This window comes from Ahaetulla prasina, chromosome 7 (assembly GCF_028640845.1).
Source record: "Ahaetulla prasina isolate Xishuangbanna chromosome 7, ASM2864084v1, whole genome shotgun sequence".
In the NCBI taxonomy this organism is placed as follows: domain Eukaryota; kingdom Metazoa; phylum Chordata; class Lepidosauria; order Squamata; family Colubridae; genus Ahaetulla; species Ahaetulla prasina.
The window spans coordinates 25,841,809-25,860,563 of NC_080545.1; the positions used below are offsets into that span (position 1 = coordinate 25,841,809).

The 18,755-nt window shown below is 39.8% G+C and overlaps 1 protein-coding gene across 1 annotated transcript in view; it reads left to right on the top strand.

The window, feature by feature from the left end:
• GRM8 (glutamate metabotropic receptor 8) overlaps positions 1 to 18,755 on the top strand; it is a 592,112-nt gene that overhangs the window by 348,851 nt on the left and 224,506 nt on the right. The window contains exon 6 of the mRNA XM_058191139.1: positions 9,744 to 9,944. Within this exon, the coding sequence (XP_058047122.1) occupies positions 9,744 to 9,944 (201 nt within the window). The remainder of the gene's footprint in view (positions 1 to 9,743; positions 9,945 to 18,755) is intronic.

Consider the following 18,755-nt stretch of genomic DNA (forward strand, 5'->3'; position numbering starts at 1 on the left):
GACTGTGAACATCACATGGTGAAGATTCGTATTTTAGACACTTCAAAAAGAAATTCAGAAATTCTTAATTTATAAATTCCGAATCTTTTTGTATAACAGGATGACAAATCTCTCCAGATCACTTCACCTACAGTTTATGGAGTTGATTGATAAATTTGGAGGGCACCATGATAACTAAGGTGGTCTTAAATGTAATGCCATTGATTGTTTCCTGATTGCTTATGACTATCATTAAGTGTTGTGCCTTAGAATTTTTGATGAACGTATCTTTTCTTTTATGTACACTGAGAGCATATGCATCAAGACAAATTGCTCGTGTGTCCAATCACACTTGGCCAATAAAAATTCTATTCTATTCTATTCTATGTGATTGATTGTGCCTCTATATTATTTTTTTAGATTTGGTTCTAAAAGGTTATTGGAATACACCTGAAAGTAGCATTTATCCTCCAACTGTTTTAAGCAACTATGCAAGGTCAGCTGCATAACTTGGGGAAAAGATTATTTTCTTTTAAGCCATGTTCATCCTCTGAAATTTTTTTTCTAGGCTCCTTAATGGTCCTGTAATCTCTTTCATCATGCAAATTATTCCTCTTTTCCCAAATTACTTTACTATATTTACTGTGGTGTGAGCCCTTTTTATTTTTGTTTTGCTTCTGAATTTTTTTTTAGGAAATGGCTCAATTCTCCATCAGGGAAGCAAGGTCTTTCAAAGCTAGGCCTCTTTGTAAAGTTGAAGAAGTTTTACAAACTTGAATGGAAATAGCTTGTGTTGTCTCAACTTTCTTGACCTTAACCCTAACTCTTTTCTTCCCTATTCCTTTTTTTTCTAATATATTTCCCTACTTTTTTTAAGCAAGTGTCTATTAATTCCTTCCATTGCTGCATTAAATCATAATTTACTTGTTGCCTTCATATTTATTGCAGAAGAACACTGAATCAGAGATATGACATGTTATTTTGAAATATGGCTGATAAGAGAATATTGACAAATTAAACCAAAATGTGTGAAGAATTATATTGATTTTGATTTAAAGCATAGTACTGTATTTACATTTGTGTGTGTGTATTAACGCACATAGTTTTGAGAAGTGCAATTTTTTTTCCTAAATGTAGTCCATCATTTGCATTAATTCATTAGATTATGAACTATTATTTACCTAGGACTAATATTTGGTCTTTTTCTAAAAAGAAAAAAAAATCATTTCTTCAAAACTAGCTTACTAGATTTTTGAGTCAGAAAGGCATAATAAAATTCAGAAAAGGACACATTTTGACATACAGTTAAAATTCTTGTCTAATTTGGCTGGTGGTAATATGGTTCTTTTTTTGTAATAGCATGTTTCTTGTCTATTCTTGACTTCAGTAGATATGTATGGGACTGCACTATCATCCTATTGAGATAATCACATGGAATTGGTTGATGATAAGTGAGAATGGGAGTTACTGTATGTCTGAATAAATTACAAACCAAGAACAACAACAAAGATTTTGCATGAACTTCTTTCTTTTAAAAAGAACACCAGATGATTCATGAATTCATTAGATTCTTGTACTTTCAAAAGGAAAGTCCTGCTTGGTGCTGTGACTAAAACCAAATTGTTCAGCTGCTCCATATTTTTCACCTTAATTGGTTTCATTTAGAAAGAAAATTGAGAAAAGATGTGAAAAAAGAAGGATGACCATAAACAGAATTATGTCCTTGGGATTTCAACTAAAATTCTGTGAATAAGGCTCCCTCTAAAAGGATACATTTTCTTTCATACACCTTTATCTTCTTATCCATCACTTATCAAAACACATGCGTTAGTCTTCCTATTATATCCCATTTTCAAACAGGTACATTTCAATTTTAGGCTAAGATTTGGATGCTTGCATTTAATTTCTCTTTAGGTCTGTACTGTTAATGTCTCTAACTTTAAAATAGTAATGGTGGTCTCTCATTTTATACTGTTCATACTGTTATAATCCTTTATAATAAAACCCCTGAGAGAAAGTAAAATTATTATTGCCAACATTTCTCACCATCACAAAAGTTTACTTTTTGCCAAACACTTGATGGCTGTAAAATCAAATTCTTTTTTTTTTTACTTCAAAGTATAATTACTGTCAGATATTCTGTAGCTTTAGCTTTAAATAAATGTGATTTTTTTTCCTGCAGGAATGATAACTAGTGTGATATGAAGTGATGTTCCATGATCCAAATAGGTTCAATCCGGCCAGTATTAATTAAAGTCATATAAAGCCCTAGATTAAATATTGAATTAAATGGCTATGAATTGTTAGCTCTGGAAATTTATATGCTACAAAACTGAAAAGACTAAAGTCACAGAACTGTCTCTTTATTTTGATGGAGTGTCCTTTGTATCTTAGAAATGGAAATGGATATGGAGACATTTGGGATATCTGTATTCATGTTTAGGAGATTGCATTGGATTATGTAGCTTCATTTAACAATCGTGATCTTTTACAAGATTTTCATGCTCCATAGAAAAGAGGGCTAGTGAAAAATAGAAAATAACAAAGAAATGAAGAAGACAAGGATTCAGCTTTAGATATTTTTCCTACCAAGGTTTTGGACTAGCCAATCAATCAAAACCCTTTTGGGGTTGGCTGATATGTATTTCAATGTATCAAACAGTTTCCAGTAAGGGACTCCCTTTAATCCACTGAGAAATTATTTTTTTACTCCTTTATAATATTTCAAGGCATTAATTTTATCTCAAGCAAAGTGTCTTGACAATGGCTATAGAAAATGTAAGATATATACTGGTAACTAAAAGTGAACTAAGAACTAGTGTATCTGGACCTAGTGGCTTATTTTAAATTAGGAAAGTTAGAATTTGGTTTCCTGAGTTCAGCACAAATATATTTAATGGATTAAAACATAAATATGTTTAATAAATAGACTGACATAAAATACATTTTTGTAGCTTGGTTGACTTATATTTATGGCTTTTACAATATGCATCATTTTATAGCTATATCTATTTATAACATTTATTTTGAAGAGTACAACTATAATTAAATTTTACAACCAATTAGGTTGATGTGTCACTGTCATCCAGTTAAATTATACTATTTTAGGTTCTCGAAACAACTAGATAGTTAATATTCTCAGCAGCTTTTTTTCTTGTAAACATTTAGAAGGAAGAATGATAGTCAGTGTCTTTAGAAAGCTTAAATCTTTCAGCTTTACTTAGGAGGTAGGAAGCCCAATCACATTATTGCAATCATTCCGTAATTAGAGAAGATCATATTGTGTTAATTAATAAGTTTGTTTTATAATTGATATTGCAATATAATTTATAGGCACTGCAAGGGATTAAAAAAAATAAAATATTATGTTGTAAATAAAGAGGTTAGCTATCCATTAATTGTATAGTCAAGAAGTAGACCTTTGAATAATGAGTTCTGAATTTGACTGAAAAGTAATCCTAGAGAAGTAGACTTAATATAATTTTCCCTTAATTAGACATCATTGAAGATTCATAACCTGCTTTTGTATATTTCTACAACGTTCAGTTTGTAACAATGCTTGTCAAGAAATTTAATTTCAGTTACTTTAAGTATTAGTTTTAGTATTTAGCTTCCAGAAAATGTATTTTCCAATCTAAGCAGGCTCAGACCTGGTTAGTACTTAAATGGAAATCACCAAGGAATATCACCTCAATAAAATGGGATGACGGTAAAGGCCAATCACTTCCACATTTTTGTCAATGAAACTACTTGGAAACTATATTGACCACTCATAAAATTTCCATTCGTGTTTAAATCAAAGAAGACAAAACTTTTAAGATTTTTTAAGAGTCCCAACAAGTGCCAACACCATCATGACTTGCTGATTTTAAAAAGAAAAAAAAATGCTTTAAAGAGGTCAAATCTAGTTAGTTTTAGATAGGAGATCATAAGAAAATTCCAGGTCTGTAGACTAGATTTGGACATTAAAACCACATCCCAAGAAAAATAAAACAATGTAAAAGCAGTTTCTTATTGTAAAAAAGAAAACCTAAATTGTGCCAAAAGTCAAGTTTGGGGCATGAGAACTTGATCTGAAGATGTATCAAGTGGTACAGATGATTCAGATAAACAATGTGAGAATAGAACAGAACAGAACAGAACAGAATAGAACAGAATTCTTTATTGGCCAAGTGTGATTGGACACACAAGGAATTTGTCTTGGTGCATATGCTCTCAGTGTACATAAAAGAAAAGATATATTTGTCAAGAATCATAAGGTACAACACTTAATGACAGTCATAGGGAACAAATAAGCAATCATATTAGGAAATAGTCAATATAAATTGTAAGGATACCAACAACAAGGTTACAGTCATACAGTCATAAGTGGGAGGAGATGGGTGATAGGAACAATGAGAAGATTAATAGTAATGCAGACTTAGTAACTAGTTTGACAGTGTTGAGGGAATTATTTGTTTAGCAGAGTGATGGCATACAGGAAAAAACTGTTCCTGTGTCTAGTTGTTCTGATGTGCAGTGCTGTATAGCATTGTTTTGAGGGTAGGAGTTGAAACAGTTTATGTCTAGGATGCGAAGGAACTGTAAATATTTTCACAGCCCTCTTTTTGACTTGTGCAGTATACAGGTCCTCAATGGAAGGAAGGTTGGTAGCCATTGTTTTTTCTGCAGTTCTAATTATCCTCTGAAGTCTTTGTCTATCTTGTTGGGTTGCAGAACCAAATTAGATAGTTATAGAGGTGCAGATTACAGATTCAATAATTCCTCTGTAGAACTGTATCAGCAGCTCCTTGGGCAGTTTGAGCTTTCTTTCAGAAAGAACATTCTTTGTTGTGCTTTTTTGATGACATTTTTAATGTTAGCTGTTAATTTTAGATCTTTCAATATGGTAGAACCTAGAAATTTGAAGGTCTCTATTGTTGATACTGTGAGGTCTAGTATTGTGAGAGGTGGAAGTATGGAAGGGTTTCTCCTAAAGTCTACCACCATTTCTATGGTTTTGAGTGTGTTCAGTTCCAGATTGTTCTGGTCGCACCACAAGGCTAGTTGTCAACCTCCCATCTATATGCAGATTCATCATTGTCTTGAATAAGACCGATCACTGTTGTGTCATCTGCGAACTTCAGTAGTTTAACAGATGGATTGCTTGAGATGCAGTCATTGGTATATAGAGAGAAAAGAAGTGGAGCGAGCATACAGCCTTGTGAGGCGCCTGTGCTAATTGTACAGATATCTGATATGATTCTGTTTAGCTTCACCTGCTGTCTGTTAGAAAGCATTCAGAGTATGATTTCTGGAATTCTTTTGTATTAACTCCACCCTGTATCAATTCGCTAGGAGGAAGGATTTAAGAATGGAGCAGTCAGTCTGTAATCTTGCAAGGTGCTCCCCAGCTGCCTCTTCCATATGGATGCATTTGAAATATTTTATTTATTTATTTATTATTATGTATTATTTAGATTTTTATACCGCCCTTCTCCCGAAGGACTCAGCCAAATTAAAACAATACAGTGTACAAATTAAAACAACAATTAAAATACATATTTTATAAATGGCCGAAAATTAAAACCGTCGAATTAGACCCATAATAAAATACCCCAGTTAAAATTATTAAAATTCAGAAATTTAAAAATTTAAAAATCAAGCCAGTCCCGCTTGGATAAACAAATACGTTTTCAATTCACGGCGAAAGGTCCGAAGGTCAGGTAATTGATGCAAACCAGGGGGAAGTTCGTTCCAGAGGGTAGGTGCTCCAACAGAGAAGGCCCTTCCCCCGGGGACTGCCAGCCGACATTGCTTGGCGGACGGCACCCTGAGAAGACCCTCTCTGTGTGAGCGTACGGGTCGGTGGGAGGCATAAGGTAACAGCAGGCGGTCCCGTAAGTACCCGGGCCCTAAGCCATGGAGCACTTTAAAGGTGGTAACCAACACCTTGAAGCGCACCCAAAAGACCACAGGTAGCCAGTGCAGACTGCGCAGGAGCAGTGTTACCCAGGAGCAACATGTGGCTCCCTCAATCACCCGTGCAGCTGCATTCTGGACTAACTGAAGCCTCCGAGTGCACTTCAGGGGTAGCCCCATGTAGAGAGCATTGCAATAATCCAGACGAGAAGTGACAAGAGCATGAGTGACCGTGCATAAGGCATCCCGGTCAAGAAAGGGGAGCAACTGGCGAACCAGGCGAACCTGGTAAAAGGCTCTCCTGGAGACGGCCGCCAACTGGTCTTCAAATGACAGCCGTCCATCCAGGAGAACGCCCAAGTTGCGCACCCTTTCTGTTGGGGCCAATGACTCGCCCCCAACAGTCAGCCGCGGTTGCAGCTGACTGTACCGGGATGCCGGCATCCACAGCCACTCCGTCTTGGATGGATTGAGTCTGAGTCTGTTTCTCCCCATCCAGACCCGTATGGCTTCCAGGCACCAGGACAGCACTTCGACAGCTTCGTTGGGGTGGCCCGGGGTGGAAAAGTACAGCTGAGTATCATCAGCGTAAAGCTGGTAACTCACCCCAAAGCCACTGATGACCTCGCCCAATGGCTTCATATAGATGTTGAACAGGAGAGGCTAGAGAATTGACCCCTGAGGCACCCCACAAGTAAGGCGCCTCGCGGTCGATCTCTGCCCTCCTGTCAACACCGTCTGCGACCGGTCAGAGAGATAGGAGGAGAACCACCGATAAACGGTGCCTCCCACTCCCAAACTCTCCAACCGGTGCAGCAAGATACCATGGTCGATGGTATCAAAAGCCGATGAGAGATCTAACAGAACCAGAGCAGAGGAGCAACCCCTATCCCTGGCCCTCCAGAGGTCATCCACCAACGCGACCAAAGCTGTCTCCGTGCTATATCCAGACTGGAAGCCGGACTGGAACGGGTCTAGATAGACAGCTTCATCCAGGTACCGGGGAAGCTGCCATGCCACCACACTCTCTACAACCTTCGCCACAAAGCGAAGGTTGGAGACTGGACGATAATTACCCAAAATAGCTGGGTCCAGGGAAGGCTTCTTGAGGAGGGGTCTCACCATCGCCTCCTTCAAGGCGGCGGGGAAGACCCCTTCCAACAATATATTTTTCTGCCTGATTTGCTCTCCTTTAAAACTTCCAGAATGATCTGTCCTACTTTCTTTTGCCTATTTTTTTTGCCATACTAAAATTCGCTCCTGTATTGTTCAGTTTTTATAGCACTATCCTGCTTATAGAGACGTCCTAAACTCATTAGCATAATTTATTACCCATATTCTCTGCTTACCAGTGTATACATGCATACAACACAGAAATTGCAGTATGTTACTTGATATAGGATCAGCAAAACTTCAAAAAGGGATTAGTAAAACTCCTAGAAGCTATGCTTGATTTAATATTATATATTAAATCCAGGATCATTTTATATTATAATATTATATGTTCTATCCAGGGTCAAGGTTAATTCAAAATAACCTAAAGCTACATCTGATTCTGTTCTCATTCTGACAACCCTTGTCCCTCTTACATTTCTACTTCCATGCAGATAACTTCATTTTTGTTTTGCTTTGAAGGATTTACTGAAGACATTGGGAAATAGCTCTGATTGATTTTCTGTTACAAAAGTGTTGAAGCTTTAAGATTTACAAGAGGCATGTTTATGACTAAAAGAGGAGTATTTACTGAGGAATTATTGGAATGGAACATTACATTCCCCATGTTTTTTGTAGTGATAAAGAACAAATACGATTTTCTTCTGAATGATTTTGTATCTATTAAGTAAAAATATTTAAAGATGACATTGAAAATGGAGGCCTAAGGTACAAAAAGGGATGAAATAATTATGGTGTCTAGTCATATCAAGATTTTAGTGTATATAGAAAACTGGGAAGGGACTTTGGAAATTTAATTGCCCATAATGTCACTGATTCATTTTCTACCTCTCTAATTTGAGAAGTTAGCTAATTTGAATGCAATGGGGTTATCAAAACCCTGCCCCTTTTACATGCATGAGATGTGTATGTCATCTGTTTAAAAGAGGCAGACTTTGATTATCCAGTTGTGCTGTCATTTTGACATCATTGAAGCTTCAATCTGGACCCAGAAAGTACTTATGTGAATAGGATGGCTGTCTAGAGACAGTTATTTACCTGGCAAACATCAATCTGAAAAATAAATGAGTTGCAACTGCCAAGTGCAATGAAAAAATATACTTGCACTTTTACAGGTCTGCTATTCATTTCTTGGCTTATGCCTTTATTCTCAGATCTGCTTTTAAAGCCCTGATCGTATACTGAATAATATACTGTAAATAGTAAGGTTGGTGAGCATAAGACACATGACTTTTTAGAGTAGCAAGCAGTCCTGGAAGTCTTTTCCAATTCACTTATGCTTAGCCCTTTTAGCAGATAACTCTAAGAAGAACTTGAAGCCTTCTTCACTCTTCAGAGTGAAGTTACTCTTCAGAGTTAATTAAGAATGTGATTAGCTAGGATGATTCAGAGATAAACACTTACAGCTTCTCCTTAAGTGTATCAAATATTTGTCTTCCTAAATTGCCTTTTTCTGGCCTCTGATAATTATACTTAATGTTAATCTGTATCTGTTATGTATGACCAATTTAATTTTTGTGTGAGAATATCAGCAACTAATACTATAAATGGAATAGTACTAGGTGGCCAAATTATTCAAAAATCTTACTATGTGAGCAATCAAGATCATCTTTAAAAGAGCTATACGTAGGCCTTAATTTAAATCTATAATAGTTTTTGTTTAAAACAGTGTTCGTGAAAGTTTGCAGTTCTTAGATATATGGACTTCAACTCTGTGAATTTTCCACCCAGCCAACACTGGCTTAGAAGTAGGAACCATACCCCATTTTTATTTTATACAAATAATGGAAACACACCTTCCTTCTAAAGTGCTTTGTCAACCATGGGAATAAATGAGGAGAATATAAAGGTGGTTTCTCCATTTAAATGAAACTTGGATTGTACAAATGCTGCAAAAACTGTTTAGTCAGTCAGCTATTCTGAAAGAATTACTTAGCTGAAAACAAAGAGTTTGGAAACAGCATCCTGAATAGGTTCTTAAAATAGTTCCTTTTTCTACACCTAATTTATAAGACAAAGGTTGGAAGACTAGAGACAAATAATCTTCTAACAGGTACTTCTTTGTGATTAAAAATTAAAGCATTTTTTTCATCCAATGGCCTGAATATAATCATGTGCATACGTAAGGGTGGTGAAGATGTTTATTTAGTTATATTTAATGTAACTAAGATTTAATTCATTTAATGTTCTCTTCCCAAATTAATGTTTGAATGAAAACTTAATAATTTTCAATTACCATACCGTTCTATTTTTTGAACTTTCTATAAATTTTCTGTTGAGAAAGTCTTTCCAGCTTAGATTTGTATATTGTCTTACACCATTGTTTTTCAAACTTGGCAACTTTAAGATGTGTCAAGTCCAACATCTTAAAGTTGCCAACTTTTAAAAAATACTGTTTTACACAACACTGAATGATGAGTCCATCCAGAAATATTTAATCCCAGTAGCCTCATAGGATTCCTTTTCTTCTGTTTCCAAAATAAGATGCCACTTTCCTCAGCATTATCTTCTTATTTCCCCAGCTGAAATATATTGTGAATATCAACTGTGTTGAAGCATTCAATCTGCCAGGGATGTGTAATTAATTTTGAGTTCACGACCTTCTTGTACAACACGGAATATTCAGTACATAGATTTGCCTCAGTGTCTAGGCTAGTAAAATGATTCCTCATCTCTCTTCTTTTTCACAGGATTGGAACGAATTGCAAGGGATTCTTCTTATGAACAAGAAGGAAAGGTTCAGTTTGTCATTGATGCGGTATATTCAATGGCATATGCATTACACAACATGCATAAAGAACTTTGCCCTGGGTACATTGGACTCTGTCCTCGCATGAGTACAATTGATGGCAAAGAGTTGCTTAGTTACATCCGGGCAGTGAATTTCAATGGTAAGTTCATACTATTTTTATCTGTGCTAGATTTTTCCACAAAGTACTTTGAAATTCTTTAAGGAAACATCTCTCTCTCTCTCTTTCTCTCTCTCCCTCCCTCCCTCCATCCATCCATCCATCCATCCATCCACACTCTCCCTCTCCCCCTTCCCCTTCCTCTCGCCCTCCCCCCTCTCTCCCTTTCTCTCTTTCTCAAAAAGAACAAAGTGAAGGAGCACCTTGTCTTCTTTTTAAGCTAATGTTAAGTTTTGCCTGCAAAAGTTAGAGATTAAACATAAATTTATGTCAAGTCAAATTAATAAATGGAAAATTGCTCCTCTAAAAAAAATACATAATCCTTCTATAACTGTAATAGATAACATACTAATTAAAGAAGAAACAGACAGAGATCATGCTCTCTTTAGTTTAAATTGTCTTTAAAATAGCTTAATGTTAAGTTCGGGAAGTAACGAGGCTGGAGACCAGGGTAGTGACAACAGCTCTTTAATATAGGGTGAACCCAGCAACTGGCTGGGGGAAAAACCTCTCCTTTTATACAGTTCTACTGAGGTTTTGTCCAATCAGCAACGTGCTGATTTCCGCTCAAATATTTAAAGGTACAAACATGAATACATAACACTCCTCCTCCTCCATCCATCCATCCATCCATCCATCCACACTCTCCCTCTCCCCCTTCCCCTTCCTCTCGCCCTCCCCCCTCTCTCCCTTTCTCTCTTTCTCAAAAAGAACAAAGTGAAGGAGCACCTTGTCTTCTTTTTAAGCTAATGTTAAGTTTTGCCTGCAAAAGTTAGAGATTAAACATAAATTTATGTCAAGTCAAATTAATAAATGGAAAATTGCTCCTCTAAAAAAAATACATAATCCTTCTATAACTGTAATAGATAACATACTAATTAAAGAAGAAACAGACAGAGATCATGCTCTCTTTAGTTTTAATTGTCTTTAAAATAGCTTAATGTTAAGTTCGGGAAGTAACGAGGCTGGAGACCAGGGTAGTGACAACAGCTCTTTAATATAGGGTGAACCCAGCAACTGGCTGGGGGAAAAACCTCTCCTTTTATACAGTTCTACTGGAGGCTTTGTCCAATCAGCAACGTGCTGATTTCCCGCTCAAATATTTAAAGGTACAAACATGAATACATAACACTCCTCCCCTCCCAGAAAACACTTTGCCTCTATTTACATATTTATTTACATGTTATTTTTCGACGTAGTCACGCAAATAACCTGGGCGTCTCCTAGTTCTTTCTGACCTGCGCGGTTCAGTTCTGGGTGGTGTTTTGAGCTGGTCGGAGGGGCTGTTTTCTCCTCCCAGCTCTTTCTCTGAGCCAACGGGCTCCGGATTATTGGCCGACTCTTTTTCTTGGCCATCCGGCCTTGGATTACTTTTGAAACTGTCCCTGCTGTTTCCCTCGGGAACCTGATGGCGTCGCTGGAACTCTGGGACCTCAGCTAAGTCTTGCGCCTCCCCCGGGTCATTGTCAGCTGTGAATTCAAATTGGTATTGGTCATGATCTGTTTCATTTGGTTCGGTTTGATCAGTTATTCGTTTCCTTATCTGATTATGTGGCGCCTCCACACTCGGTTGTCTGGTAGCTCTAACACGTACGATTTTGGGCCGGTTATCTTTATTATTTGTCCTGCGAACCAACTAGGGCCGTCCCCATAGTTTCGGGCCCACACCCGGTCGCCTATGCTCATTTCCCTTGTCTTTTCTAGTTCCCCCTTGTAACCCTCTGGTGTGTAATGGGGATTCAAACGGTCAAGTGGGCATCGGAGTTTCCGTCCCATTAGTAATTCGGCTGGGCTTTTCCCGGTGGCCGTGCTTGGGGTTCTGTGCTGGACGGCTAGGAAAAAGTCTATCTTTGTTTGCCAGTCACCTGGCTTGAGCCTGGACAATGCCTCCTTAGCGCTCCGGACGGAACGCTCTGCAAGGCCATTCGACGCAGGGTGGAAAGGCACAGAGAGGGCATGTCGGATGCCCTCCTCTGCCAGGTATTCTTCAAACTGGGCTGCCGTGAATTGAGGCCCATTGTCGGACACCAGAGTGTCCGCAACCCGTGAGTTGCAAATAGGTGGCGAGGGCTGCGATTACTGCTTCGGCCGTAGTGGATTTCATGAGTATGATCTCCAACGAATTAGAGAATGCATCACCAACCACTAGGAACGTTTGGCCGTGGAAGGGGCCAGCAAAATCAATGTGGATTCTTGACCAGGGCCCTTGAGGCTTTTCCCATTCCCTGACTGGGGCCGTTGGGGTAGAGGTCTGGACTCTTGGCAAGCCTGGCATTTCCCTACCCTCTCAGCAATCTCTGCGTCCATGAGTGGCCACCACACATAGCTTCTAGCTAACCCCTTCATCCTTACGATCCCTGGGTGACCCTCGTGGAGGAGGTCCAATACCTTTCCCCTTAATTTATCAGGAATTATTACACGATCACCCCATAACAGGGACCCCTTGAGCCGAGAGCTCATCTCGCTTTTAACAAATTCTTGAACTGCTCGCCCGCGCAGCGGCCACCCTCTCTGTACCCAACCGAGTACAGTCCTTAACACAATGTCCCGGTATGATGCCCGAGCCACTTCCTTAGATGTGACTGGGCCAGAGTCCAAAGAGTCAATAAGTAGAATGGGCGTCCCCGGAGTGGGGTCTTCGGTTGCCCCTGGTAGTGGGCATCGGCTTAACGCGTCTGCATGCCCCACTTCTTTTCCTGGTCGATGCTGCAGCTTGTACGAATAAGCGGCTAAGAATATAGTCCATCGGGTCAAGCGTGGCGAAAGTGCCACAGGCGTTGGGCGGTCGCCAGCCAGTATCCCTAGTAGCGGTCTGTGGTCAGTCACGATTTCAAAATTCCGCCCAAAGACATATTCGTGGAATTTTTTAACCCTGACACAATGGCTAGTGCTTCTTTATCTAATTGGCTGTAGTTTCTCTCTGGGAGGACATCGTTCTAGAGTAAAAGCTATAGGGCTTCTGTGCCGTTTGGAAGTCTATGGCTGAGTACAGCCCCACCCCATAAGGGAGGCATCGCAAACCAGCACTAGGGGTAATGAGTTGTGATATTGGATGAGCAGGCTATCACTTGAGAGCAGGTTCTTTACTGCTTCAAAAGCCCTATTTTCCGACTTTCCCAAGACCAAACAGTATTTTTTCCTAAAAGCCTATGCAGCGGTTCAGCAACGGTTGCTTTGTTCTTTAAAAAGACCGCGTAAAAATTCACCAATCCCAGGAATGCCTGCAGCTCTGCTTTGTTTTTGGGCGCTGGAGCCTTCCTAATTGCCTTAACCTTGCTCTCAGTGGGGTGAATTCCTTTCTTGTCTATCCGGTAGCCCAAGAAATCGACGGATTCGACCCCTATCTGGCATTTGTTTGCCTTGACTTTTAATCCGACTGTCCCGAAAATGCCCAAAACCTTTCTTAACGCTCCCCAATTCCTCCATGTTTTCCCTGAAATTAGGACATCATCGAAGTAGGGAACTACCCCTGGGAGCCCCTGCAGTAGTCGTTCCATTAGGTTTTGGAACAGCCCTGGTGCCACACTAACCCCAAATTGCAATCGGGTGCACTTGAAGGCCCCCCTGTGCGTTACAATCGTTTGGGCTTCGGCTGTGCGGGCGCTCACGGGCAGTTGTTGGTAGGCTTGGGCCAAGTCTAACTTTGCAAAGACTTGCCCTTGCCCCAAAGAGTGCAATAAGTGTTGCACCACGGAACCGGTAAGCGCTTTTCTGTAAGGCTTTGTTAAGCGTCGCCTTGTAGTCAGCGCAAATTCTAATTGACCCGTCCGGTTTTATTGGGGTGACGATTGGCGTCTCCCACTTTGCGTGATCGACTGGCACCAAAATCCCTGATTTATGAGCTTGTCCAGCTCCTTATCGATTTTTGGTTTTAGGGCAAAGGACTCTCCTCGCCTTAAGCCTAATGGGGCTACCTGGGGTCTAAGTTGAAGGAAATAGGGGTCCCTTGTACTTGCCCAGGCAGTCCTTGAAGACATCTTGAACTCGTTAAAGAGAATGTCTTTCAGGTTACAGTCACTTCTGTAGATGCCAGTCACTCCCATGCCCAGGGCACGAAACCAGTCTAGTCCCAACAGACTGGGCAGAGTTCCTTCGACGATCGTGATGGGCAGGGTCTTCTTGTATGGACCGTACTCGACTCGGACGGAGGTGGTCCCTCGAACAGGGATGCGATTCCCCTGGTAGTCGTGGACTCGTAGCCGTTGTGCTTGCAGGTGGCGCTTCGCGACGGACGGCAGCGACTTCGCCAAAGTGTCCCAGGACATGATGGTGATCGCTGATCCCGTGTCTACTTCAAGCCGGCACCGTACTCCCTCTATTTTTGGCTTGGTGAAGATCTTCTTCTCCACTCGGGTCGAGGCGCGGCCTATGACCACAGTTGTTTGGTTGGAATCCGCGCCTTTTTTGTTTGAGCCAATCGCGGGTCGCCTTGCCGATTCCGCGCTCTGATTGGCCGATTTGAATTTTCGGCGGGAAGGTTGGGCCGCTCGACAAACTTGAGCTAGGTGCCCTTTCTTCCCACACCGCCGGCAGGTCGCGTCCTTAAACTTGCAGCGTTGCCGCTGGTGTTGACCACCGCAGCTCCCGCATTCATCTCTGTCCCCTTTGTCGCGTTTCTCGGTTCGGCAGACCCCTTCCTCATCTTCACCGTCGGATTCGGTCTGAACCTCCTCCTGGTGCACCGGTGTTGCCTTCGCGCTCGCCTTTGGTGGGACAGGCTTCTGCAGTGTCTCCGCCGCTTGGGTGGACATTTCATGTGCTCTGGCTTCGTCCAGAGCGGTGGCCAGCGTTAGGTTGCTCTTTGCCAGCAGCCGTCGCCGCAAACGGATGTCTTTGACGCCTCGGATGAGTTGCTCGAGGAGCACCTCGCCCAGGTCACGGTATCCGCAGTCCTTGGACGCTTTCTTAGGGCGGCCATGTAGTCACCGATGGTTTCGCCTCCATCTGCCTTCGCCTCCGAATTCAAACCGCCGCACGTATTTGGACGGCGTTGGTGCGTGGTTTTTAGTAAAGTCTGTAGAGTTGGCCATGACACCGACTGCAACGGCGTTGGCTCTGCCAGGGCTTCCGCGATATCAATGACCTCCGGACCGCAGTGGCTTAAGAAATAAGCCCTTTTTCGGTTATCTGGAACTCCTTGCAGTTCGTTGGTTTCTAGAAAGCTTTCGAAACGGGTCATATACGTTCCCCATTTCTCCTTAGCCGGGTCAAACGGTGCGGGCGGAGTGTAACTGGCCATCTCCGTTTTTCTGCCCTGAGTTTGCTGGGTTCGGGTCTATCGTGCTTCAGCTCGGTTCTGGTTCTCCTTAGCCTCGGTATCCCACCTTCGTCGCCAATGTTAAGTTCGGGAAGTAACGAGGCTGGAGACCAGGGTAGTGACAACAGCTCTTTAATATAGGGTGAACCCAGCAACTGGCTGGGGGAAAAACCTCTCCTTTTATACAGTTCTACTGGAGGCTTTGTCCAATCAGCAACGTGCTGATTTCCCGCTCAAATATTTAAAGGTACAAACATGAATACATAACACTTAATGATGTCTCTATAGATACAGAAGGTTTGCAGTGGATCTGTAATTGTTGATAGAAGCATCATCTTTTTTTGAATATTTCCATTATGATACTTCATTGTTATACATTTAACATGCTTGATTTATTCTATGTTACTATGGATAAAATGTTGGTTTTAGTCCAGCTTTGCATGAGCACTTCAAACTATTTAGGAAGGAATGATATATGGTTGGTGGTAGAATTGGTTTACTGGTGGCTTAAAAATCTCAGCTTGTTTAATAGTAATGACTCAAGGATTCGGGAATTCTACTAAGCAGACTTTTTCTAGTTTGTTCTATGTAGTTCAGGGTTGTCAAACTCTTGGCCCATGGGCCGAATCCATCATGCACTGGCCACATCTATGCCTGGTTTAGTGAAGGGAGGAAAAAGTCCTGATACGTTATGTGACGTCACCCTGACAACCTGAGTTTGACACTCCTGATGTAGTTAGTATTACTTGCTGACTCATGAGAGGATTACAGACATGAACAAATGATACGTATTCATGTGTTGCTTATTCACAGTAAGTCTAAGTAACTTGGTTATTGTTACTGTTCTCTACAAAGAATTATGTTTGACCTCAGCAATTAAGCAAAAAATGATACATACTATTGAGTATCCTCTCTTACTTCTAAGCCAAGCTCTATGAAATATTGTAGCATTTTCCATGCTGAAAAAATATAATTAGTGTTCCATTGGCGTGATCAATAGAAGTTTCTAAGTCAAAGTTTAATGTTTAATGGGTCCTAGGATGAAAAGGAAAAGGGGAAGGTGAAATAAAAGTTTTTCAAAGCAACTGCTCCCTCCTGAAAATTCATTGTTGTCCTGCTGTTGGATTGTGTTTTATACATTTTTCAAAGGAAAAGGCAGGATAATCTGTATAATATTATTCTTTTTGCAGAATGCCTGCAAACTATAGGCAGAGCAGCACTATTAAACTGTACTCTAGTGGTCTCAGCTGCTAGCCTTCCTTTAAAAAGCACAAGGTCGTTTTCAATTTGGCTTCCAAATGGAAACTGTTTGTATGTTTCTGATGCTTTTTCCGAAGCCAAACAAACAAGCAGGCAAACCTCCAAACATTTGTTCAATAGGCACATTTGCTGTAGTAAAAGTATCTCATCTTTCTTTGATTTCCCTTTCCCTGTAATTTCCATGAAAGAAATGTTAGGCTTTACATAACAAATAAAATAATAGCAATAATGTATTGTTTATTTTTATTTTATTTTTTCATATTTGATTTCATTCAAAATATCGTGAGTTAGATGCAAACATAACTGAATTTAGGGAAGGACCATTAATTCACGAACCCCTTAATTGATTTTACTGCATCTACTCCAAGATTCAGTCTGGGCCCATTTTTATATTACTGTGATTTTGAGATTGTTATATTCCTATATAGAAAGCCAGTTTTCTGTAGTGGTTAAGACATAATTAGGCTAGAAACCAGGAGACTATGAATTCTAGTTGTGCTTTAGGCATAAAGCTAGCTGAGTGCCCCTGGGCTAGCCACTTTCTCTAAGCCCTAGGAAGGAGGCAATGACAAACCACTTCTGAAAAAGAAAACTGCAGGGGCTCCCTTTATGCCAGGGGTGTCAAACTGGCAGCCCATGGGCTGGATGCATCACATGCAGTACATGCCCACCCTGGCTCTGCAAAGGCAAAAAACATTGTGATAGGTCACGTGATATGATCAAGTTTGACACCTGTGCTTTATGCAATCTCCAAGAATTAGATATGATTAATGGAAGAATATCAAATTTCTATATATGTTTTACTGCATTGGTTTATTGTTATTTGTCTATTGACTGCCTAGAATCTTTTAATAATAGGCATATCTGTCCTATCTATCTATCTATCTATCTATCTATCTATCTATCTATCTATCTATCTATCTATCTCTATCTATCTATCTATCTATCTATCTATCTATCTCTATCTATCTATCTGTCATCTATCTATCTGTCATCTACCTACCTATCTCTCTTTCTCTCTCTCTTATCTCTCTCTCATTTATCTATCCCTCCAATGGTTGTGCAGACAAATTCAGATTATAATCATTGGGATAGGGACCAATAATTATTTAAAGTTCCTAAAGTTAATATATAAAGAAAATATTTTCATTTGGTCGCTATAAATATTGTCAAAATATTGAATTGTTTATTACTGATATATGAATGAGAATTACTAACCTGATCACAATAGATTACTAACAATATTAAAAGTAATTAAAGTTAACTAACTGAACTCTTGTTTTACATTAAATATACAAAACCCAAATACCTGAAATAACTATTATGGACAGCAATTAGTGTTGTATTCAGACATATAAACATTTAAGTGGATACATTATCTCTTTATATTATCAGACATGGGGGAAGATACTATTATGTTTGATGAGTTGTGGAGTCCTTGGTGCTGTGTGTGGTTGTTTGCTTGCAGATATTTCATTACCCAATTAAGTAACATTATTAGTAACACAATAGTGTCCTTGACTGGTGACCACATTTGAGCCAAAAATTTATGCTAAGTAAGACATTTTTGCCCCATTTTACAATCTTTCCTGCCACAGTTGTTAAGCAAATCATTGAAGTTATAAATTAGTAACATGGTTGTTAAGTGAATTTAGCCTCCCCATTGACTTTACTTGTCAGAAGGTCACAAAAGGTGATCCCATGTTCCTGGCACACTGCAACCATCATAAATATGAATGAGTTGCCAAACACCTGAATTTTGATCATGTGACCATGGGGATGCGACAACGGTCGTAAGTGTGAAAAATGGTTAGAAATAACTTTTTTCAGTGCCATTGTAACTTTGAATGGTCACTAAATGAACTGCTGTAACTTGAGGATTGCCTGTATATGGGTCTTGCTCCATGTTTATATACAGATAACATTATCATGAGATTCTGTTTTGAACATGAAGTACACTAGGAGAGTTAGTGTTTCACCTTTTGTTTTGAACAACCAAATTTCTTAGGGTCAGGTTCTGATTTCACTGCTGAGAGGATATGTAATAGTTCCTCCATGGCATTGTACCATCTATTATTTCCTACTAGAAGAAAATTAATGAGCTAACAAAAGGTTACAGACGGGATTTATAGTTACTTTCGCATGACTGTACAAATCCTCCACAACAATAGAGGTGATTTCTATTTACATCTGAGAAGATCTGGACTGCTTCAAGGTTTGTTTTAAAAGCATTTATCATCACTGGTACATTTTCCAAGTCTAATTACAACTTTACA